The sequence below is a fragment of the Mustela nigripes genome, chromosome 14 (assembly GCF_022355385.1).
Source record: "Mustela nigripes isolate SB6536 chromosome 14, MUSNIG.SB6536, whole genome shotgun sequence".
NCBI lineage: Eukaryota > Metazoa > Chordata > Mammalia > Carnivora > Mustelidae > Mustela > Mustela nigripes.
In genome coordinates, this window is record NC_081570.1 from 11195943 (window position 1) to 11217763 (window position 21821).

A 21821-nucleotide genomic window follows, 5' to 3' on the forward strand; every position below is an offset into this window, starting at 1 on the left:
GGGGCAGGGGAGCTGACTTAATCCTCAGGTAGTGTTGTGTTGGTGGGGGGGGCGGGGAGGAGGGGCTGATTTGGACTTTCTAGACTCAGCAGAGAACTTCCTAGAGCCATAGGACAAGGATTCAAATTCCAGCCGTGCCATTTCCAAGCTGGGTGACCTTGGGACAGTTGCTTGACCTCTCTGAACCTCTCTGGTACCTACCTTGCAGAATTATTGTGGGGATGAGCAGTATGCTTGGCGCACACTAAGTGCTCGATGAATGGGGCTGCTAAAATTATTCTTCACGGGGAGGGGGTGGGGTGGGACGCAGGGCCTGTAGCCAGACCTATATTTAGCCAGGAAAGGGTGGGGGGCCCCCCGGGGAGACAAAGCGCCAGGGCCAGCCCTGGAGCCCAGGGTGGGCGGGGCCGATGAAAGAGGGCCTGCCTTCCCCACCTCCCGGCCCTCCTCCTCCGCAGGGTCACCTTGGTGGGAGGGCTCTCTCGGACACAGCTTCTGCTCTGCGCCCTGCTAAGTCGTCATCTCCCCAAACCTCCGTCTGGGGAGAGGGCTGCTGGGGCTTAGGGGGTGGGGTAGGGCGTATTCGGGCCCCACCGCCCACGTAGGGGGAGCTGCCCCTTTTCCCAGCCCGAGCTGCCCGCCTCCCAGCCCCCGCCCCCTTCGCGACCCAGGGAGGGACATCGCTGGGGTCTCGAAGCCAAGGTGAGCCTGTCCGTGGGTGGGGGGTCGAAGGAGACGGGGAAGCTGGCCCGGCTCCACCCCCAACCCCCGAGCCGATGAGTTTCGGGGCTGCAAATAGCCCAGTGGAATCAGTGAGTCACGGAGGCTGGAAATACCGCGCCCCCTCTCCCTTCTCCTCCCGTCTCCTCCGGTCTCTCCCCCTCCTCCCCTCCTCCCGCCTGCCGCGGGAGCTGCTCTGGGGAGCGCCTGGCACTCGGGTTTCAGTGGCGTCTCCTGGTGTTGGGGGGGGTCCCTCCGGAGCGCCCCCAGACTCCCTGAACCAGCCTGGCCTGCCGCTGGGTCTGTGCGACCCTGAGCGGCTCACTCTGCCAGTCTGGTCCTCGCACACGACGGGCTTCCAGCGGGTAGGCGGCACAGGACAGCTGGCCCGCCTTCGAAGTCCCTATGCCTGGGACGGTGCCTGGCAGTTGAAAGAGAAGTCTCTGCAAGGTTTTTCAGGGAAATAATTCTGGGATTCCTGCTCAGGTGGGTCTGGGAGCCCAGGGAGGAGGCCAGAGCAAACTCACGTGTCCTTGAGCTGCCAGGACTGGCCCCAGGTCTCGGGAAGGCATGTCGGCTTGTTCTGGGGTTTCTCCCCCTGGCTGCTTCCAGCCCCATCTCAAGTTTGAGAACTTCAGGCAGGTGATCTCCAGAAGTCTGTGTTTCTCTTGTTTATTGTGTGTGCAGGGTACAATGCTAGGGCCCTCCCATGCCCCCCCCCCCCCCCCCCCCCCCCTCCCCCCAGGGCCCCAGAATGGCAGGGGTGAGAGGCCACCCCATAGGACACTGACCTAAGAGCTGCAGAAGTGAGAAACTGGCCCCACCTCCTGCCCCAGGAGGCCTCACCTATGGCAAACCACCCTTTCCTCCCCCCCACACCCCTGCTTCTGTATGTTGGAGAACAAGCCAGTGCCACTGGGCATACGTGGGACTCCCCAGGTTGAAAGCTGCCTGGAAGTCCCCTGCCCTGGACTGAAGACTAGAGGGGAACTGGGTTGGGGGCTCTTCCTATGACGGGGCTCTCTCCAGCAGGAAGCTGTGGGGCAGGGTGCAGAGGCCATGAGAGGCAGAATGAGGGGAAGCCCCCCCTGGCACTCAGAGGGGCGGGGTGTGGGGGGGTGCGGCGCAGTTTGAGAGTAGCTTTCACAGCCTGGGTTCAAATCCAGCCTTTAATGAGTGAGCTGGGCTTTTAACCGTTCAGAGACTCAGTTTCCCTTTTGATAAAAGTAGAGATGGCAAAATCTGATTTCTGAATGTGCTGAATTCAGACTTAGATAACAGTATTGCTCAGTATTTGAAGGACAGGGCCGTGGGCCCGTGTGGGGTATATACACACACCAAGCCTATAGATTCATCCATTAAAGAGGGGGAAGGGTGGGGGAGGTGACTGGCCACAGGGGAAGGGTGACAAGAAGCTGGGGCCCAACCTTGAAGACCCAAGGTCCTGTCCATGCTGTCTCCCGCCTCAGCTGGGTGACCTGTCTGCAGGGGGAGTCTCTGAGCGGGAGGAAGGCAGCCCCACCCCGCAGGGAGGCCTTGCTGGAGGGCACAAACAGGTAAGGGGGGCGGGGCTGTTGTGCAGTTTATCACCGACCAGGTGTATTGGAAAAACCCCAGCGATATACAGACATTGTGTGCCCCCCCCCCCCCCCCGGGCATAGCTGGCCGGTGGGAGAAACAGGCAGGCAGCCCGGCAGCAGACGGGGGCTTGGGGCATAGGGCATGGCAGAGGGGAGGGTCCCCGCCGTGGCTGTCCCCTCCGGCTTCCCTGTGCGGTTTGGCTCGGATCAGCAGCTTTGCCTAATATCCGCCTTTGCTTCCCCTGCTCCCCTTGGCCAAGGGGGCCCCAGGTCCCTGTCCCCTCCGCTCCTGCCCTGCAACTCCAGAGATCAAAGGATTTGTCTGTCTGTCCTGCAGATTTTTTGCCTGGGGATCGTGCCTGTCCCTGTCCCCCTTCCCCAAAGTGGGTTCTCTGGGAGCTTCCTTTTCCATCTAAATCCCTTTATTCCGGATTCAGTGAAAGAGGCCACATCTGGAATCTGGGGGCCATCGGTGAGGCAAAAGGTTCCCTGGCCTGCCCTGGAGAGCAGAAGGCCTCCGGTTAGCGGGGGGGGGGGGGGGGGGGGATAGGGGGTGACCCACCTCAGGGCCTGGAACTTGAGCTGAGATGTCCTGCAAGCTGTCATGAGGGGTGAGGAACACGTCTCTGGCAGGCCAGTGGGGGCAGAAGAGGGGAAATGGGAGGGGACGGGGAGAGGGAGACCCTCAGATTTTGATCTCCGTCCGGAAGGTCTGCTGGACATGCTCCGTGTGCGGGTGGCGCCGGGCCCGGATGGTGAGGCTGCCGTCCTCCCGCAGTGCCGAGGTCACTGAAGTGGGGTCCACGTCCTCAGGCAGCTGGCACTTGTGAGCGAAGGTGTTCATGACTGTGCCATCAGCTGCCAGCTGGGGAAGGGGTGATGGGTCAGGGCTGGGTGCCCCGACCCGGTCCTGTGCGGGTCAAGCCACAGCCCTTTCCCCTCCTCTCGCGCCTGCCAGGCCCCGGCGCGTCCACATTGAGGGCTCTCGTCTCAGGCTGGCCGGGACTGCGCGTAACAGGGTGCTCAGAGGAGCCCCAGCGCTCCCCCGGGGGGGCGGGGGGAGAGGTAAGGGGCTGGGGGAGGGGGGCTAGCTCAGGGAGGAAGCAGCTGAGTGGCAGAATCTGGAGCTCCTGAGCAGCAAAGAGAAGACAGCACAGAGCAGGGCCATGGCCCCTGGGATGCCCAGACACATCGGGTGTCCGCCGTCCTGGCTAGACGGGCCGCCCCTCCCCCCGTGGCTTGGCCGGCACACAGTGTCCAGAGGAGCCTGGGGTGGCTGAGTCACTGGCGGGGGTTGCCGGCTGGCACGTGCAGCCTGTTGGTCCTGGTGCCCACAGTCCTCGGCTTCTCTGGCCGGGGCGCTGGGGCGGCCTGCCCTCTGTGCTCAGCACAGGAAGTCAGGTCACAGAGGATCTGCAGGAAGCCTTGGACAGACCCTGTGTGCTGGGCCGCGGTGGCTGTGGCCCTCTGGGGGCGAGCCGGGCCACACCCTCCTTCCCAGTAGAGGCCTCCTGGGACCTGGGACTGGGAGACCCTAGTGACCCTGAGACCCTTGGGTGCAGGAAATGTGAGGTCTGGAGTGCCTCTGACCCTGAACGGCAAGGTCTCAGCCCGGCCTTGGGTCCCGCTGGAGGTTCCCAGTGTAGGGGCTGAGCCTCCGGGTGGGCGAGGAAAGAGGCACTCGAGGGGTGTCACGTGGAGGGGCTCTTCTCCCCACCTACCCACATGCCTGCCAGAAAAGCTGTCCGCACTCAGCTACCATCTCCATGCTCTCGGCTGCCTCCTCTCCTCACCTCCTCTGGTGCCCCCTGCCTGCATCCCTGCACGCCTCTCCCGTCCCTCCCCATGGCTCCCTCAGCTGCCCTTGGCTCTTGAAGGAGGGGTCTCCACGCCTTGGGGCAGGGAGGGGCAGCAGCGGTGGGTGGGGAGGGGTGGCCCTCGGCCTCCAAGTGACAGCAGCAAGGTCTGCAGTCCGGGTCTGGGGTCCCAGCAGGGGCAAGGGGGTGGGGACACTGCGCGTAGGGTCCGTCGGAATGAGGGTCTGGGCTGGGCGGGCAGGCTCACCTTCTCAGCCCGCACCTCGATTTGGTTGTTGGAGGTGGTGACGATGATGTCTTCAGGTGAGAAGTCACTCACGTCCACCGCAAACTCATAGGCGTCCCTGAGGGTCTTGATGTTGCCCTGTCCCCCCGGCCGGGCTGTGGGGAAGTCTGCTGTGAGCTGACCCGGGCAGGCCTGCCTCTAGAACCCGGGTTTCCGGCTCCTCCCCGCAAGCCCGGCCTCCCCCTTGGCTGTTGTTGCTAAACTCCCCCTCCCCCCGCCCACCTCTCCTCGCCTCCTGCAGCCCACCTTTCCCGTGGGCAGCTGAGTGACCCCGTGGGCGGCAGCCCGCCCGGGCCTGGAGGCTGGACGGTGCCTCCCACCCCTCAACCCTGACCAGTCCTCCAGGGCTCCAGGGAGGACCTGGCCCCGGGCCCTGTGTGGCCACTGGTGTCAGAGCGGACCCCTGGGCCTACAGCTGTTCCTTGAAGGCCACATCTGTCTCTGTGGCCACATCTGTCACGGTGGCTACACGTGGCTGCGGTCGGGCAGCACCTGTTCTGGGCAGCTCGGCAGCAGCATTCACAGGTGCCCTGGAGCAGGGGGTCCCCTCCCTGAGCAGCTCCCCTCCGAGCCCTGACGACTTGCCTGGGAAGGCCAGGGGCTCTGAGCGGGGCCGCATGAAGCTGCCAAAATCCTCGGAAAACATGCTCAGGGCTTTCTCCATGGGCGGGTCCTGGGCCGGGAGGGCACGGGAGGCTGAGGAGGACGAGGACGAGGACGAGGAGGAGGACGAGGAGGAGTGGAAGCTTCTCTCCGCTCTGAAGGTGGAGGAGGTCCTGTGGCTCATCCACGGGCCGGCAGCCGGGCGCTGGCCAGGCGGGCAGAGGGACAGGAGAGGGTGCGGGCGGCGGGCTCTGGGGGAGCGTGCCGGGCCCTGGCTGCCGGCGCTTTATAAGGCCCGACCGGCCCTGGGCTTGGGGCCAGCCCCTTGTCTCTGAGCTAAATTTAGGCCTCGCCTCGGCCCGGAGGGGGCTGGAAATCTTCTCCGGTGAGGCGGCCCTGCTGACAGTCCGACACACGCAGACCCAGGCTGAGCTCATGGCCCGGCATTCCAGGCCGATAAGTCCAGCCTGGGGCCTCCGCAGCTTGACGGGCCGGGGGCAACCTGTTCCCCTCACCACTCGGACCCGCGTGCCTGCCGCAGGACCTTGGGGGTTTGTGTGGTGTCTCTGTGAACCTGCCTCCCCCATCAGCCTGGGGTGGGGGTGCTCTCTAGGGACTCTGCCTCCCCCATCAGACTGCAGGCTTCTTGAGGATAGGGTTTTCTGCTTCCTGTGCCCTCTCCCTCAAACTTCCAATCCTTGGGAAGAGGGGATCTGGGTGGTGGGCGGTCAGGTCAGCAGGGTCCCAAGGTCCTGGCTCTGGGGAGAGCAGGAGAGGCGAGGTCAGAAGGTGGGGCAGGTGGAAACCCTCCACCTGTTGGGCCCCGTGTGAGAGACTCCTCCCTCAGGACAGATAATGTTTATAGCCGTGTCTTAGGGAGGCCTGAGATAGCCCTTGGGGAGGGCCGGTGGGGGGGGATAGAATGTGCAGCTGTCCCCCTGCCCGCTCCCACAGGGACCCAGATTCTGTGCTTGCCCTCTCCCCACTCTCAGAACATTTTGGGGCCCCAAGAGGAGGAAGCTGGTGGCCCTTGGCCGGGGTGGGGGTTGGGCCAGGACTAGGGGCAGGGGCAGATAATTTGATAAGTGTCCTTAAAAGTCTAGAAGGTTATGTCACTGGGAACTGTCTGTTTGAGCTCCAGCTCCGTGTGGATGCTCGGGGCCGTGGGGGGGCAGGATTTCAGGGAGAGGTAAGAATCCCGCAAGATGCTATTCTAGCTCTGATTTCTGGAGTGCCTCCTGCCTGTGAACTTTCCAGCGAGGCCCCACTTGATCCCCACGCAGCTGGGCTTGGGGAAAGAGCTGTTGTTCCCATTTTACAGGTGGGAAAGTGGAGCCTCACAAAGAGGGATGGGCTTGCATGAGGGTAAGTGGCAGAGCTGGGATTCAGACCCAGGCGCCTCTGATTCCGAGCCCTCCAGGAAGGGCTCCTAGGTGGCTCAGTTCAGGTCAACATCCCAGGGTCCTGGGAAGCAGCCCCACATCAGGCTCTCTATTCAGACTTGGGGAAGGTAGTCTGCTTCTCCCTCTGCCCCTCCCCTGCTCCTTGCTTATTCCTTCTCTCTCTAATAAACAAATAAAATTGAACAAACAAACAAAAAAACAATCCAGGATGCCTGGGTGACTCAGTTGATTAAGCGCTGCCATCAGCTTGGGTCATGATCCCAGGGTCCTGGGATTGAGTCCCTGCTCAGTCCTGCTGAGCGGGGAGCCTGCTTCTCCCTCTGCCTCTGCCTGCCACTCTGCCTGCTGTGCTCGCTCTCTCTTTGACAAATAAATAAATAAAAATTAAAAAAAAACAAAAACAAAAACACAACAACCCTCCAGGAGGCTGGGGTGACCTGACCATACACGTATGGAGACAGACTGGCCCAGAAGCCCCTCTCTGGCCACCCACAGCTCAGCAGAGCCAGGACTGACATCATGGGGTTGAGGGGCAAGGGGTGAAGCAGGGGAGGCTATTCTGGGCTGTGGGCGCTGCCCAGGCTACAGTGTGGGGTTTCTGCTCTTCTCTCCAAATCCTGCCCTTCCTGCCCAGACCTGCTGTCATTCCTCCTCCTCCAGGAAGGCCTCTGTGATTGCTGCAGCCACCCAGAGGTCAGAGTGGCGGTTCAACTGGTGCAGGGGTCCCCACTTTCCCCATTAGATTAGGGGCTCCTGAAGGTGGGGGCTGTTCTTTTCTTGGGTTCCCACAGAGCACCATCCTTGGGGGGGGCTCCTTCTACGGATAATCACTGGTGCTGGTGGTCTGTGGGTGGGGGCAGTGTGGAGCTGGGAGCTGGGGGGAGTGGCTAGAGCAAGAAGGGGTCTGCATCCTAGTGAATGTTCCTGCTGGGCCCGGGTCGCCCATCCTGGCCGAGGGGTTCCAATGGGGCTGCCAGGAAGTGACCAGCACGAGGCAAGACGGAAAGAGGGTAGGGGCGGGGGTGGGGGGCCCAGAGGCCTCCCGCTCGCCAGGGAAACAGGAGCCAGTGGCTAAATGCAGACACGCTGTCATGGTGCTGAGGGCCTGAGTCACTGCTCCTGGACGTCAGATCCCGTTACCCACCCCCGCCCACCGTTCCTCCTCCCCTTCCCCCTGTCCCTGAGACATGGCCCATAAATGTCCTGGATTGCCTGACTTCTGTGGCCAGGAGGGACCTCAGAAGGTCATCGAGGCCATGCCCCTGTCTCTGGGCATGCTAACCCTCCAGATCCCAGGGATAGAAGGAACTTCCGAGATGATCCAATGCCTTGAATCCTAAACCTGCCAGGGCATCCCGGTCACCTGGAGGAAACTTAAATGCACACAGACTCTTCCCTCTGCACACCAAGATTCTGACTTGGGCTCTTGGGAAGGGTCTGGGTATCTGTTCCCATCAGCTCCGCACACAGCTGCACAGCTGGCCCATAGGCCAGTGTTTGGAAACTGCTCATCGCTCAGCAGATGTTTGCTGAACACCTGCTATGTGGGGGACAGGGGCTGTTCTAGGCTCTGGGGGAGTCATGATGAATGATGAATGCGTCCATGACTCTCCGGCTCTCCTCATGGGACAGAAGAGGACACCAAGGCTCTGAGCGGTGGAGAGCCCTGTGGTGACAGTGACAGGGTGACAGAGCCGTTCTAGCACCAAGGTTGCTCTTACCCTCCATGGCGCTGGGGCTGGATGCAGGGAAATGGCTTTGAGAGGGACTCTGCTATTCTCTCCCCAGCTTCCTGGTGTTCCCAGGGCGGGAAGGTGAGGGTGTGGACAGGCAGCACCTGCCCGGCGGCCGAGGCCGGCTTGGGATCATAGTCTAAGGCTTCCCGGAGCCAGAGGCTGGGGTTTGGGGTGTCAACAGGGCAGGCAGTTACCCTGTTACTGTAGCAGTTGCCAGGTTGGCGCAGCAAGGTGACAGTGGGCCCAGCCCCTGCGGAGCAGCAAGCCCCGCCCACCTCCCCACCACAGGCACTTGGGCTCCCTTTTGGGATGGACTTGGCCAGGCATTTGGGGGCAGAGGGTGGCTCAGGGTCCCAGGGTTTTGGCAAGTTACCGAAGGGTCATCAGGATTTTCAGAAAAGAGCTTTGTCTGGGGAAGCGAGAGAGGGCAGTTATCCCAAATCTTTCCAAAAGTGACATCAGACTCAAATCCTCTGCTTTGCGCCCAAACCCCTATCCTGACTGATGAAAGCCAAAGGGGCTGGAGGAGCCCAAGGGAGGGGGAAAGCCAGACAGTCTAGGTCTGGGTTCAGCCTCTGCTGTGTGACTTCAGAGAAGTCACTACACCTCCCTGGTCCTCTGTCATCTGCCAAATAGTGATGCTGCCCTTGACTCACAAGGATGCAGGAGGATGAACTGTGTGGCAGACCTAGAGGGCCTGGCGTGCGGCTGGCACATAACCTGTGCTTGCTCCCTCCCCCTCATGCCCTCACCCTTACCCTCTGCTGGGGCAGGACTGTCTGCGGCATCTACTGAGAAGCACTGTGATTTGAGAGGTCCTTCCCTGAGGCTAGAGGGGCTGGACCTGGGGATCAAGTTCAAGTTCCTCCCCAAGCCTCAGAGGCATGCAGCACCCCACATCACCACACTGCTCCCGTGTGTCGGTCTCCCCCCACCCCACCCCCACCCCGAGCAAGGTGGGTGGCGGAGCCGTGTGCAGGCTTTGGAGACCTACACACCTGGCTGAGAATTCCGGCTCTGCCCCTTGGTCTCTGTGACCTTGGACGAGCAGCATCACCCCTCAGAGACCCCCATGTCTTTAACACGGGATCTAGTTCCTCCCACCTCGCTGGGTTTCGGTGAGCAAGCACCGATTCGGGGGGAGGGCTGAGCACAGAGGCTGGCACACAGCGAGCTTGCGGTAGTAAGGGGCCCCTCGCCTTTGCCCAAGGCCTTCCTCCAGCTCCGTCGGCTTTCATCCCTCTCCTTTCTCTGCTTCCTCAAACCCTTTCTGTGTCCAGCTCTGAGAATCCAGCCCCCTCAGAGGACGCGCCCCCACTCTGCTGCTGGGTACAGGCGCTTCTCCAGCCCCTCCATGTCCCCGAGCCAGCCAGCAACAGGGAGCCCCCAGCGTGGTCGAGTGCCACCCTCCGCGTGGCTCTCCTGGGTTCTAGGGAGCTCCAGCTCCTGGTCCCCCATGGCTCCTCTGGCCTGCATGGCTCAACCGGCCTGGGCAGTTCTGGGTGGTTTGTCAAGGACATTCTTAATGGCCAGGGTCAACCCTGTGGCAGGGCGGGGAGGGAGGGGGGGCACCCAGGGTGTGGATTGGTGGAGCACAGACCTGTCCAGGCGCACCTGGGCTGCAGGCAAAGGAGTGTCTGTTAGAGGAGGGCCGGCTGGAGCCACGGCAGGACCGACGGACAGAGGTGAGGGGCTGCCGGATGTCGAGTGGGGGCCTGGACTGGGGTAGAACCTTCCCCGGGCCAGGGCAGGCCAGACAGGAGCAGGAGGCTTGGCGGGAGGGAGCCAGCACCTCTTTACAACCACCATGGATCTGCTGTTTCCCTGCCCTCTGTGGCCTGAGCAGGAGAGAGGGGGCTCAGGAACGGGCATGGGGAGTCGGAGCCATCCATGGGGACCCCACGATGCGAGCGACTCTGCTGGGCAAGGAGATCTCTCAGGGGAGGCAGCGGTGCTTGGAGGCAGGATAGGAGTAATGTCAACAGCAGAGGAAGGGAGTTCTAGACTTGGGGCCCTGCCGTGACCAATCTGCTCCTGGACACAGAGGACACTGGTACCCCGGCCCCCACCCCTGTACCCTCACACAGATATGTGCACCCTCGGCACCCTCCCTCAGTGATGAGGACACATCAGACCCGTGTCCCCTCCTGATAGCTTCACACACGTGCAAGCGAACGTGTGCACAGGAAAACACTTCGGTTCCTTTTTATCTGGGAGGTGCCAGGTGGCTGGGTACCAACAGTCTGTCTGTCCGTCTGCTCCGGGACCCAATGGAAGAGCTGGTGGGGCTGCGTGAGGGCTCCTCAGGGAGCCCTGTGAGCCTTCGGGAGCTGTGGGGCCCGTGTCCCCGTGTCCGCCGAGCCATTCGAGGTGAGAGCGAGGTCCCCTTCCTCTGCCTGTCGAAGACCCCTCATGGTGTCACCCCTTCCTGGATTCCCCCTCCCCTCTCCACCTTGAAACCCAAGAGCTGCCCTGCCTTCACCTGCCCACAGTCTCCGGGTGGCAGGGAGGGAAGGGACCTGTCCGCCTGTCCCTCTGCCTGTAGGTCTTGAGGTCTGTTCTCTGCCTTTGGGGAAAGCAACCCCAAAGCCTGATGGCCATGCTAGGGGCCTCGCTCTGCGCCCAGTGGGTGCTGCCTGGCCTGACCCTAGCATGGCCTGTAGCACAGGCCCACAGGTCTGGAGACAAGGAGGACTTCTGCTAGATTCTTGCGTTCTCTGAGCTGTGCCCTGTGGAGACCCTGGAGAAAGCTGTAGCTCTCAGCACACCCTCCCCCGCCCCAGCCGGCTCCGGCAATCTTCCCGAGCATCCAGCATGGGGTGGGGTGGGGGAGGGTGCACAGGTCAACGGTCCCCTAGTGGGGCCCATACGCCTGGCACCCACCGTGCTGCTGCCTTCCCTTGCCTTAATTCTTGCTTTGCCCCTCATGCGCAGAGCCCCTTCTCAGCCACCCTGGACTTGACCCCATGACCCAGCCCCATGCTGCCCCCGCACTCCCTGCCCTGAGCCCCAGCAGGTCTCCAGGGAAGGGGCTGTCCATGCGCCATCTCGGGCCCTGGGCTATGACCACGTGCCCCTGCCCCAGGTGGCCTGGAGTGGCTGAAGCAGAAGGTGTTCCGCGTCGGGGAGGACTGGTATTTCCTGATGACCCTCGGGGTGCTCATGGCCCTGATCAGCTACACCATGAACTTCGCTATCGGGCGCGTGGTGCGAGGTAACCCCTCCCGGGCACACACACCTGCTCTGGACACAGGCTTCCTCACACGCTCTCAGGATGCCAGATGGGCTGTCAGGTGCATCGTGGGTGGAGGAGGGCTTGGGGTAGGGGAGGGGGCCTGGGGCTGGTCCAAGCTTTGCTCTTGACTTGCTGTGTGACGCTGGGTAGGTTCCTGCCCCTCTCTGGGTCTCCTTGCACAATGAGCAAGAAAGACCTGAATGTTCCCAAGAGCCCTTCTTCCCCTGAGCTCTGTGCCCACCTCTTCCCGCTGTTCCTGCCCCTTCTCCTCCTCCTTCCGCCTTGCTCTCGCCTCAGTAACGCCCAGGGACGGCACTTGCTTGGATCACCAGAAATAGAACTTTCTTTCCCTGTGCTCCAGTGGGCTCTCTGCACCCTGAGTTCTCCCAGGAACGGGGGAGCATAGGCAGGAAGGTTCTAACACCCCCTGGTAGACTTGGTCAGGTGCCATCCTGAGAACCTGCTACGCCTCAAACATTGGACATCATCTGAGTGCTTTCTCGCAATGACCCCATGAGGGAGCTCCCATCGGTAGCCCATTTGACCGATGGGAAAACGGAAGCTCACTGAGGTTAAGTCACTTGCCCAAGGTCATTCAGTGGGTGTGGCAACACTGGGAGGTGGATCCAGGGTCTTAGCCCTGCCTCCATTTGGGCATCTGCCGCTCTCTGGGGGGCCTCCCCTCTTCGAGCCTCCCTTTCTGGGTTAGTGGACACCTGAGGGCTGCAAAGCCTGCGCTGGCTTCCTGACTCCCGGGTGTCCCCAGCACACAAGTGGTTATACCGGGAAATTGGGGACAGCCACCTGCTCCGGTACCTCTCCTGGACCGTGTACCCTGTGGCCCTGGTCTCCTTCTCCTCCGGCTTCTCCCAGAGCATCACGCCCTTCTCTGGAGGTGAGCCGTGTGCCTGTGTGCCGGGGGCCAGAGCCTGTTCATACCCCTCTGGGCATCTGATGGGGGAGGCGGGAAGCAGTGACCCCATGTCACAGCCAGCGAAGCCAGGCTCAGAAGCTTCGTGTGGCTTGCACCGAAGCAACACTGTGAGAAGGTCAGATCTTGACTCTGGGGTCACTGCTGGCTCTGCTTCCGTTCTGAGGGTGCTTCTGGCTGGTGATGGGGAGCCCTGGTGGCAGGCTCCCCAGGGAGGGGCTGAGGGAGGCGCACAGCCTTCCCAGGCCTCTCAGCTCTGCCTCCAGCTCCAGGCCAGCACTGGGGACCTCCGGGGGTGCATCCAAGGGTGGCCTGAGATTCTATCCTGGGTGCCCCCCGTTTTGCCGTAGCTGTCTGCCAGGCTCTGCTGGAATGACACAGACAGACCCTCAACTTCCTCCTCTGCAAATGAGTTCACAGATCTTAACTGAGGGTTTTGGAGAACCTGACCAGATCATGATGTGAAAAGTTTTGGGCAGGTGAGGAGTTCAGAGTGTAATCTAGAGACCGCCCCTGTCTTGCCCCGTGTCCATCCCCTGCCAAGGTTCTGGAATCCCGGAGCTGAAGACTATGCTGACCGGCGTGGTGCTGGAGGATTACCTGGACATCAAGAACTTCGGGGCCAAGGTGGCCGGCCTCACCTGCACCCTGGCTGCCGGCAGCACCATCTTCCTGGGCAAAGTGGTACGGGCAGGCGTGAGAGCACCCCCCCACACCATCCCCCCCCCCTTTGCCCCACAGAAGCAGGGTCAGTGGGGACTCAGGCCAATGCCTGCTTTTAAGGGTTCTGGCCTGGGGAGGAGGCAGGCCAGGTCCCCAAAGTGTGACCAAATTGCTGGGGAGACAGAGGACAAGGGTGTGGCGGGGCAGCTGTGCGGTTCTGGATGAGGCTCTCGGCCCCCCAGCCCCAGGCCCCAGTGGGGAGGAGTGAGGCGAGCCCTGTGCCGGGTGCCCACACCTCCCCTGCAGGGCCCCTTCGTGCACCTGTCTGTGATGATCGCTGCCTACCTGGGCCGGGTGCACACCAAGGCCATTGGAGAGTCTGAGGTAAGGGAGTCAGGGACGGCCCCCCCTTTGGAGGAATGAGAGGGAGGGGAGGGTGGGGGCTGACTCTGAGCCCCGGACTCGGGATCCCCCCAGAACAAGAGCAAGCAGAACGAGATGCTGGTGGTGGCAGCAGCAGTGGGCGTGGCCACGGTGTTTGCAGCGCCCTTCAGTGGTGAGACTGTGCCCCTCCCTCGCGCCCTGGGGCCCCCCCACACCCCTCCTGCGGACCACCCCCTCACTCCTGTCCCGCTGAGGGCCTTGGAGGAGGTGTGGGCTGACACAGGTCTCGGTTCTCACTGCAGTCCTTGGAGGGCACAGCCGCCCCAGTGGGGGTGGGGGTGGAGGGGGCTGTCGAGATGCCTCAGGGTCACATCAGACAGACTTGGGCTGGAGATCCGGCTCCCCTGTGTGACCTGGGCTAGTGGGTTCAGCTCTCTGAGCCTCGGGGATGCTCGCGCCTTGCCACAGGGCCGTTGTAGGGATGGAGAAGCTCTCCGTGGGCTCCTGCCTGGCCTCTCTCACTTCGGCTGCTGCGGGGAGAGCAGGATGGGAGGGGTCAGGGCGCTGGGGTGGACGGAGGCGGGGCTCTGCCCTTAGCTCAGCACCACCTTCAGGGATCCTGTTCAGCATCGAGGTCATGTCTTCCCACTTCTCTGTCTGGGATTACTGGAGGGGCTTCTTTGCGGCCACCTGCGGAGCCTTCATGTTTCGCCTCCTGTCCGTCTTCAACAGCGAGCAGGGTGAGTCCCCGTGAGACGGCTGGACCCAGCCCTGGCTCCCGCCCCGCCCCGCCCCCGCCGCCCCCGCCCCCCCCTCCCATCTTCTCTCCCTCTCTCCTTTCCTTGCTGACCTGTATTGGGCGTGAGGGATGGGAGCCCCCACCCCGCCCCCCGAGAGTACAGGGGGGCAAGGCTGAGCAAGGAGGCAAGGGCTGGTTTTCGGGGCCTTGAATGCCAGGAAAGGGTATTCAGGGGCAGTACTGAGCATCACCTCCGCTGCTCTTTGTCAAGTCTGGGATTTGGGTTTGGCTGGGGCCAGGGTGTGCTCCCTGATCTTTCCCTCCTGCCCCAGAGACCATCACCTCCCTCTACAAGACCAATTTCAGGGTGGATGTCCCGTTCGACCTGCCGGAGATCTTCTTTTTTGTGGCCCTGGGGTGAGTGAGTGCCTCGGGTCCCTCGAGAGCCCCGCGGGGGGGGGCCTCACCCAGGCCTGAGCCGCTGCCCTTGTTTCTGGGGCGGAGCTCTGGCCTCCCCTTCCCACCCCAGGGCCATCTGTGGCATCGTGAGCTGCGCGTACCTCTTCTGTCAGCGAACATTCCTTGGTTTTGTCAAGACCAACCGGCTTATCTCCAAACTGCTGGCCACCAGGTAGGCTCTGGACAGGAACTGGGGAGGACAGCCCTGCTTCCTTCCTCAGCCTCCTGAGCCCACAGCTCCCTTTTGTAGAGAACCCCACTCTCTGACGGCATTTTTATCCTCCTGCTGAGTCCCCCAAAACCTGCCTAGCCCACACTCCGCTTACGGAGCCTCTATTGCCTCCTAGCCCCCCTCTCCAGGTCCCCACAGTCACCGCTCCACACCCGCACCCCCAGCTTGCTGGGCTTTCAACCTTCCACGTGCTCCCCTCTCCCCCTGAGTCCTCACCCTATCAATGGGCTTGGCCCCCCACAAGCCCTCCTTCCCCACAGAGCCAGAAGCCCTGAGCCCCTCTGCTCCCCAGACCTTGTTTGCCCCGTGGCATTGGCCTCTGCCCCAGGCTGGCCATGCATGGCCCGCCCTGGCCTGGCGGAGCTCTGTCCCCAACTCCTGTAGCAGCCCTGGTTTCCTCCCCTGGAGGGGGCCTGGCCTGTGTCCCCCATTCCTCCGGTTTCTGCCTCAGGGGGGTGAGCCCTGCTCTTGCCCGGCTCCCCCTCCATGGGGTGGGGGGGGAGGAGGACCAGCACCCGAGCTCACGCCGCCACCCCACGCCCCACAGCAAGCCTCTGTATGCTGCTCTGGCGGCCTTGATTCTCGCCTCCATCACTTACCCTCCTGGCGTGGGCCGCTTTCTGGCTTCTCGGGTAAGAGGCGCTGAGCCGGGAGGGTGGGAGTGGGGCACCCCCATCCCTCACCCACAATGTGCCTGTCATTTCACTTCATCCCCATGACACCTGTAAGGGGAAGCCTGCGGGTCATCCTCGAGTTCTAGCTGAGGACACTGCCCTCTGGGAGGTCAGAGCCCATCCCAAGGTGGGAGGATCTAAGGCAGGGTCAAGGGGAGGCGGAGGCAGGAGCGGCTGCCCAGTCCCCCCCTGCAGAGTTCCGACCTGTCCCCTGCGCCAGCTGTCCATGAAGCAGCATCTGGACTCACTGTTCGACAACCACTCGTGGGCGCTGATGACCCGGAACTCATCCCCACCCTGGCCCAAGGAGCTTGACCCCCAGAACCTGTGGTTTGAATGGTACCACCCGCGGTTCACCATCTTTGGGACCCTCGCCTTCTTTCTGGTTATGAAGGTGGGTGCCGCGGGCCCCCCCCCCGCCGGGGTCATGCGCAGAGTGGAGACTGGCCTTGGGTGGGAAGCGGAGCGAGGCCTCCCACTGGGTGCAGCACAGCGCCCGGGCCTTCCACCCAGACTGTCTGATCTCTCTCTCGCCCCCTGTGTGACCCCAGTCCACGTGGTTTCAGTTCTGAGCCTCAGTTTCCTCATCTTTAAAATGGGGGGAGTCGTTGTGTGTCTACCTCCAAGGGAAGGTTGAGGAGGAAGAAAGGAAAGCCCTTGGCGCGATGCCAGGCACGTAGTAGGCTCTTCGTCAGGGTGGGTGTCCTTCCGTTGGTCAGTGCCCTCCTAACACCAGACGCTGGTGATGGCCGTGTGCATGGGCTGCCTCCTGCTGTCTGGGAAGTGCCCAGGTCCCCTGCCCATTCTCGTCCCCTTGCCTCTAACCTCCGCCCCTCCGGGCCCCCCCCCCCCACAGTTCTGGATGCTGATTCTGGCCACCACCATCCCCATCCCTGCTGGGTACTTCATGCCCATATTCATCTTTGGTGAGTCTGGGGTTCCCAGGCTCCGAGAGGTTCCTGGTTACTGGGGCAGGGCCACGGCTCCCGGCTCTCTCCCTTCCTCCTCAGATGGCACTGAGGCTGGTCCCCAGGAACGGAAGCCTGTGGGGGCCGCGTCAGTCTGCCTCCCCCGCCCCCCTCTCTCTCTGGCCAGGAGCTGGCATCGGGCGTCTCATAGGAGAGGCCCTCGCTCTTGCCTTCCCCGAGGGCATCGTGGCCGGAGGGGTCACCAACCCCATCATGCCTGGGGGTTACGCCCTGGCAGGTGAGTGGGCTGGGTCCCCACGGGGTGGGCAGACCTTGGAGGCGCTGGGCTGGACCCGGAGGGTCAGGGCATCAGAGCCCCTCCCTGAGCCCCGTCCCCGGAGCCGCTGTTATTCTCTCTAGCTCCCGTCTGTCCCTGACACCCCAACCTGTCCCTTACATGCTCCCGCTCCCCGAGCCCAGGCACCAGGGCGCTTCCAGCAGTGGCCAGCGTGTGGCCTCTGTGTGACGATGGCCCCTGTGGCTTGAACCACCCCACCCTGGCTCTACCCCCTGTAGGGGCTGCGGCCTTCTCGGGGGCCGTGACCCACACCATCTCCACGGCGCTGCTGGCCTTCGAGCTGACTGGCCAGATAGTGCACGCGCTGCCCGTGTTGATGGCCGTGCTGGCGGCCAACGCCATCGCCCAGAGCTGCCAACCCTCCTTCTATGACGGCACCATCATTGTCAAGAAGCTGCCATACCTTCCGTGGATCCGAGGCCGAAAAATCAGGTGAGAGGTACCCACATTGGGCTGGCTGATGGGGGTGATCAGCCTGGGTGGGCTGGGGTAAAGCCCCCGCCCCCATATAAAACCCTCCCTGTGGCTGACCTTGGATGTGGGTGGTGTGGAAGGGGCTGATACACAGCCACCTCATCTCCACTCTCTTCCACTCCCTGCATGACCTTGGGCAAGTGCTTGGCCTCCAGGGCCTCCGTGTCTTCTTAGTCATCATTCTGTCTGCATGACAGGACTGATGCTGCCCATTTGCTGGAAGCTGGGGCTCAGAGAGGCGCTGTGCCTTGCTCCCCATCACACAGAGAGTCAGCACCAGATCTGGGATGTTCCCTCCTCTCTCCCACCCCTGCCCTGCTGTCCTCGCTGTGACGCTGGGACTGGAATCAGGCTTTGGAATCTCCCCTGGCCAGACAGGACCAGAGCAGCTTCTGTTCCCAGAGAAGCAGGACTAAGAGGCTCTAAGAGTCTTGGGTCCAAGACCCAGATCCAAACATGTGCAAACTGGCACTTTGGTCCAGACCTCTGTTTCTCCATCTGTAAAATGGGGGAAGCCACTCCGGTGATTTTCAAACTTTAAACCTTTTTTTTTTCTTTCTGCCATAAAACTTTTCTTCAGATGAAATCCTCCAGGGAAGACTTCTGAGTAAAAGACACTGAAATGGAGTCAGTCTGGGGGGTGGGGGATAGGGGTTCAGGGGCTGGGAATCCAGAATCAGGCCATAGGTGAACTGTCTCCAAGTTCCTCCCCACCTTGGGGTTCTAGGAGCTGTTCATCCTAGACATCTCTCAGTGTCTGCCCACACCCCAGAACCAGCTCCCCCCAGGTACCCCTACCTCGTCCTGGGGTCTGGAGACCCCCTCGCTCCAGGACCTGAGGGGAGCACCCTTCTGCTACCAGCTCTCACCGTGTGATCGTGGAACACTTCATGAACTGTGCCATCACCACGCTGGCCAAGGACGCACCGCTGGAGGAAGTGGCCAGGGTGGTGACCTCCACAGACCTGGCCAAGTATTTCCTGGTGGAGAGCACAGGTGCCCAGCAGGAAGGAGGGAGCATGGGTGTGGAGGGGACATTCGCTCTACCTTTACCTTTGGCCTTGGAGGGGTAGGCCCAGGAAAGGGGAAGCAGGGCATTGGACCTGTCCGTCACCTGACTCTGAATCTTGTCTCTGCAGCCGTGTGACCTTGGGCAGGTCACTTCATTTCTCTGAGCCTCAGTTTCCTCACTGGTAAAGTGGAAACAATGACCTCCCTAACTTGGGGTGGTTGACATGTTTAAATGAGATGAGAGGAGGCTTGTAAGGCGCTCCATGGGTAGTTTTAGAAATTCCAGAAGCCAGGCCTGGTGTGCTTGGGAGTGGGGGTAGTGAACGGCAACGCTACAAGGTGTCCGAGGACTCCGTCTCCCCTTCAAGCATTCCCAGCTAACTCACCTCTCCTGAAACCCTGTTGCCACGAGAAAAGTATCTTTTTAAAGAAAAATGAATGGGTGGCCTTGTGAAAAGACACACAAGCTGAGTCTTGGGGAAGGATCTAGCTACAGCATCATTTCCCACTGGGACACAAGTACAATAAAAGTAGGAAAGATTATGGGGGTAGGGGGGAGCAGGAGGCAGCCCTGTCCACTCAGGGGCACCCATCAGCACACATATGCAAATGAGACAAGGTACACGCTTGGCAAGCATAGCACAGCTGGATTTTGACTCCTACTGAACCTTTGGGCAGGTATTTTGTTCAGTTATCAACCTGCACAACCATATGGTTACCACCATACCCACCCCCAAGAGGCCATAAAGCCATTTGTGAACAGCAGAACCATGGGCAAACCCGCTGTGAACTGCAGTTTCCCCACCTGGAAACTAGGGACCGACATGGAGTTATCAGAGGTTCTCAACCCCAATGCCACGCCCTCTCCCTACTCAGATTGGGATATCTCTAACATGATCCCACAGAATACACCAAATATGTCATTTGGAAATGTTTGCATATGGATGACTCCTCCAAAAGGCTCCACCTCCTGGAACAAAGACAAAATTGGCCCCCAAGAAAAAGACCACTTCTACCCTCAGAGCCACGGGAAGCAAAGAGCTCCCAACCAGCCCAGGCCCAGGCTGCTGGACCCTGCTGCTCACCTAAGAAATAGCTTTAATTGTTGTTGTCTAAAGGGAGAGAATTTATGTATCTAGTTGTAAAGTTTTGATTTTACTTGACAAGAAGGAAAAATGCCAGGCTCCCCTCTCAAAACCCAACACCTGCCAACTCCAGTGGCAGCTTGGAGGGAGGCGTGCCAAGCCCTCAGCCCACGGCACAACCTCCCAACGTGGTGGTCTTCTGGGTTCACACTTGCACTGGGCTGAGCCAGATGTGGAACTTGCTGAGGGAAATGAGGGGCAAAGCCCGCTCTGACCCATAGACATCTTCATGCCCATGTCCTAGAGCTGCTCCTGCCTCGAGAGACCCCGCCACAGGGGGAATCAGGGTGGGCAGCCTTCCACAGCTACCTTCCATTACCAGCCTCCACATCAGCAGTCAATGACCTTGGGCAAGATAAATAAGCTCTCTGTGCCTCCTAGCCTCAGTTTCCTCTTATATAAAATTGGTGGTCATAGCTCCCGACCCACTGGCTGCTGTAGTTTCCTGAGAGACGTGAGAACACCCAGTAAATGCCATGTGGCTCACTCCCTCTCCACTCGTGCAGAGTCTCAGATACTGGTGGGCACTGTGGGAAGGGAGGAATTGGTGCAGGCACTCCGGGCTGAGCCTTCTTCCTGGACTCCAGGGCACCCGGTAAGTACTCCTGGGGGGGGGGGGGGGGGGGTCAGGCTGGGGGGGGGTCAGCAGGGAAGTAGGGGGGGCGCCTCGGGGAAAGGGGGTCTGAGAGGGACAGCCTGGAGATGGCGGAGGCTGGCCCAGCCCCCCATGAGCCTTCCCGCATCACTGGCAGTGTCTTCGGGACCTCCTGGCTGGGGGCTGTCCCATAGAGCCCGTGACCCTGCAGCTGTCTCCGGAGACCTCTCTGCATCAGGTAATGGGGAGGGCTTGGGCATGCAGGCAGACAAGGACCGTGGGATAGAGGGGAAGCTCCAGCTTTCTTGGCACCTTGTGGCCAAGGCTCTCTGCTCCTCCTGGGTTGGCTTCCTCGTCTGTAAAATGAGCACAGTAGTCCTTGTTCTCTCTGTCCCTCATTTCTAGGGTTCTTGGGATGATGCATGGACCAGGGAAGAGGGAGAGCTTGAGGGAGCAGAAGGCTCTGGGTGGAGAGAGACTGTAGTTAAAATATGTCTTTGCATCAAGGCACACAGGGGTCTCAATTGCAGGTCCGCCACATTCTCCCTGTGTGATCCCCGGCAAATTAATCCCTCTGAATCCTGATCCCTTCCCATCCTGCAAAACAGGGGCTTTGGTACATGGGGTCAGAGAGGGGCAGAAGCAGGCTGGGACACGGAGATGGCCTCAGCCCCTCTGTGTGGCGGGATCATGCTGGATCATGCTTATAAACTTGGCCTTCCCGTTGGTCCCTTGTGTGGACTCTGGAGACCCCTGGTGGTCATAGTGGACATTGCAGGCCCTAATGTCCCATCCACTGTTACTGCACCCCACCCCTTTCCCAGGCTCTGATATAGACGGGTGGGCACCCCTGGGACAGAGCTCTGGCCAGAGCCTCCACCTCAGCTCACAGGCCCCAGGCTAGGGAGAGACTGAAACCAGAGCGAAGGGCTGAGCACCATCTATCTTCCACTGTTTACTAACAACCCCTCTCCTCTAGGCACACAACCTCTTTGAGCTGTTGAAACTTCAGTCCCTGCCTGTGACATCTCTGGGCAGAGCTGTGGGCTCTGTGTCTTGGGTGGAGGTATGAGGGTCCCAGGGGCAAAGCAAGGCAGAGGAGCCATGCTCGAGCAGACTGGCGCGGGGTTAGGGGGGGGGCACCAGTATCTTCCTATCCGAACTTAGAGGGGCCTCACTGGGTTCTGATGAGCCCCACTTTTTGGCCCAGAGAGCCTGGCCACTGTTTTGTGGCCAGGAGCCAGCCCTGCCATTCTCTGGGCCTAAATGATGCCATCTGTATAATGGGGAGGAACTGGCTTTAACATTTACCCCATTCCCCCGAATCAACCCTTAGGGCAGCCAGTCAGTCCCGGAATCCCCACTCAGCCTCCTCTACACCCTCCCTCCCCCAAACCCCTCTTTCTCTGTTCCAGTTGAAGAAAGCAATTTCCAGCCTGACAAACCCACCAGCTCCAAAGTGAGCCAGCCTCGCAAGACCCTGGGCCGAGACCCTGCCTCTCTTCCCCCATCACAACACAGCCCTCCAGCCCAGCTCATCTCCTCGGTGAAGCAGGCGGCTCTAACCTAGCACTGAGCAGGGCCCCACGCTCACTGTGCTCCATCCTGGGCGACACAAGCGCTGCATACTGTAAAGGACAAATCCCACCCTGGACCCAGCAGAATTCAAGAGCACAGAAAACCAGCAGACAGTGGGTGCTCATTGAAAATTCACCAAATTCACAGTCAAGACATTGGTGTAGGGCTATCGGCAAGGGCAGGCACAGATGCCCTCTGGGAGTTTAGGACCCCCAACCAGAGGCTTCCAAGAAAAATAAAGCTGGTTCCCAGAGCTATAGACTCTCTCTCAGCTCCAAGGATGTGGACAG

General features: G+C 61.1%; 2 protein-coding genes across 7 annotated transcripts; one reads left to right on the plus strand and one right to left on the minus strand.

Moving 5' to 3' along the window:
• Positions 1 to 573: 573 nt before the first annotated feature.
• On the plus strand, positions 574 to 21784 carry LOC132001596 (chloride channel protein ClC-Ka). Of its 6 annotated transcripts, none has more exons than XM_059376308.1 (20): positions 574 to 702; positions 10363 to 10515; positions 11231 to 11359; positions 12147 to 12275; positions 12856 to 12995; positions 13281 to 13358; positions 13452 to 13530; positions 13973 to 14098; positions 14430 to 14514; positions 14627 to 14728; positions 15336 to 15420; positions 15683 to 15856; positions 16319 to 16388; positions 16558 to 16668; positions 16947 to 17160; positions 18065 to 18198; positions 19865 to 19953; positions 20111 to 20191; positions 20933 to 21019; positions 21369 to 21784. In XM_059376308.1, exons 2-20 carry the CDS (start codon positions 10416 to 10418, stop codon positions 21414 to 21416), a joined length of 2061 nt encoding a protein of 686 aa, XP_059232291.1. In that variant the 5' UTR covers positions 574 to 702; positions 10363 to 10415; the 3' UTR covers positions 21417 to 21784. The 6 variants fall into 6 exon arrangements, with proteins under 6 accessions (XP_059232291.1, XP_059232290.1, XP_059232288.1 ...); XM_059376307.1 differs by lacking the exon at positions 574 to 702 and adding an exon at positions 2006 to 2276; XM_059376305.1 differs by lacking the exon at positions 574 to 702 and adding an exon at positions 9729 to 9830 and having other exon boundaries at positions 16561 to 16668.
• Positions 2283 to 6915, minus strand: HSPB7 (heat shock protein family B (small) member 7). Its single transcript, XM_059376310.1, has 3 exons — positions 4989 to 6915; positions 4365 to 4513; positions 2283 to 3165 (listed from the first exon to the last, which is right to left on the minus strand). The coding sequence occupies exons 1-3, from the start codon at positions 5188 to 5190 to the stop codon at positions 2986 to 2988; spliced, it is 531 nt and encodes a 176-aa protein (XP_059232293.1). The 5' UTR covers positions 5191 to 6915; the 3' UTR covers positions 2283 to 2985.
• Positions 21785 to 21821: the final 37 nt, after the last annotated feature.

Excerpts from the sequence above, each read along its gene's own strand:
- HSPB7 (XM_059376310.1), bottom strand. The coding sequence starts at position 5,190 with ATGAGCCACAGGACCTCCTCCACCTTCAGAGCGGAGAGAAGCTTCCAC. Across the intron at positions 4,514-4,988 it reads AGAGCCCCTGGCCTTCCCAG|CAGACTTCCCCACAGCCCGG; the intron begins GCAAGTCGTCAG and ends GTCAGCTCACAG. Across the intron at positions 3,166-4,364 it reads TCGAGGTGCGGGCTGAGAAG|CTGGCAGCTGATGGCACAGT; the intron begins GTGAGCCTGCCC and ends CCCCTTCCCCAG.
- LOC132001596 (XM_059376308.1), top strand. The coding sequence starts at position 10,416 with ATGGAAGAGCTGGTGGGGCTGCGTGAGGGCTCCTCAGGGAGCCCTGTG. Across the intron at positions 10,516-11,230 it reads TGTCCGCCGAGCCATTCGAG|GTGGCCTGGAGTGGCTGAAG; the intron begins GTGAGAGCGAGG and ends CCCCTGCCCCAG. Across the intron at positions 12,996-13,280 it reads CCATCTTCCTGGGCAAAGTG|GGCCCCTTCGTGCACCTGTC; the intron begins GTACGGGCAGGC and ends CCTCCCCTGCAG.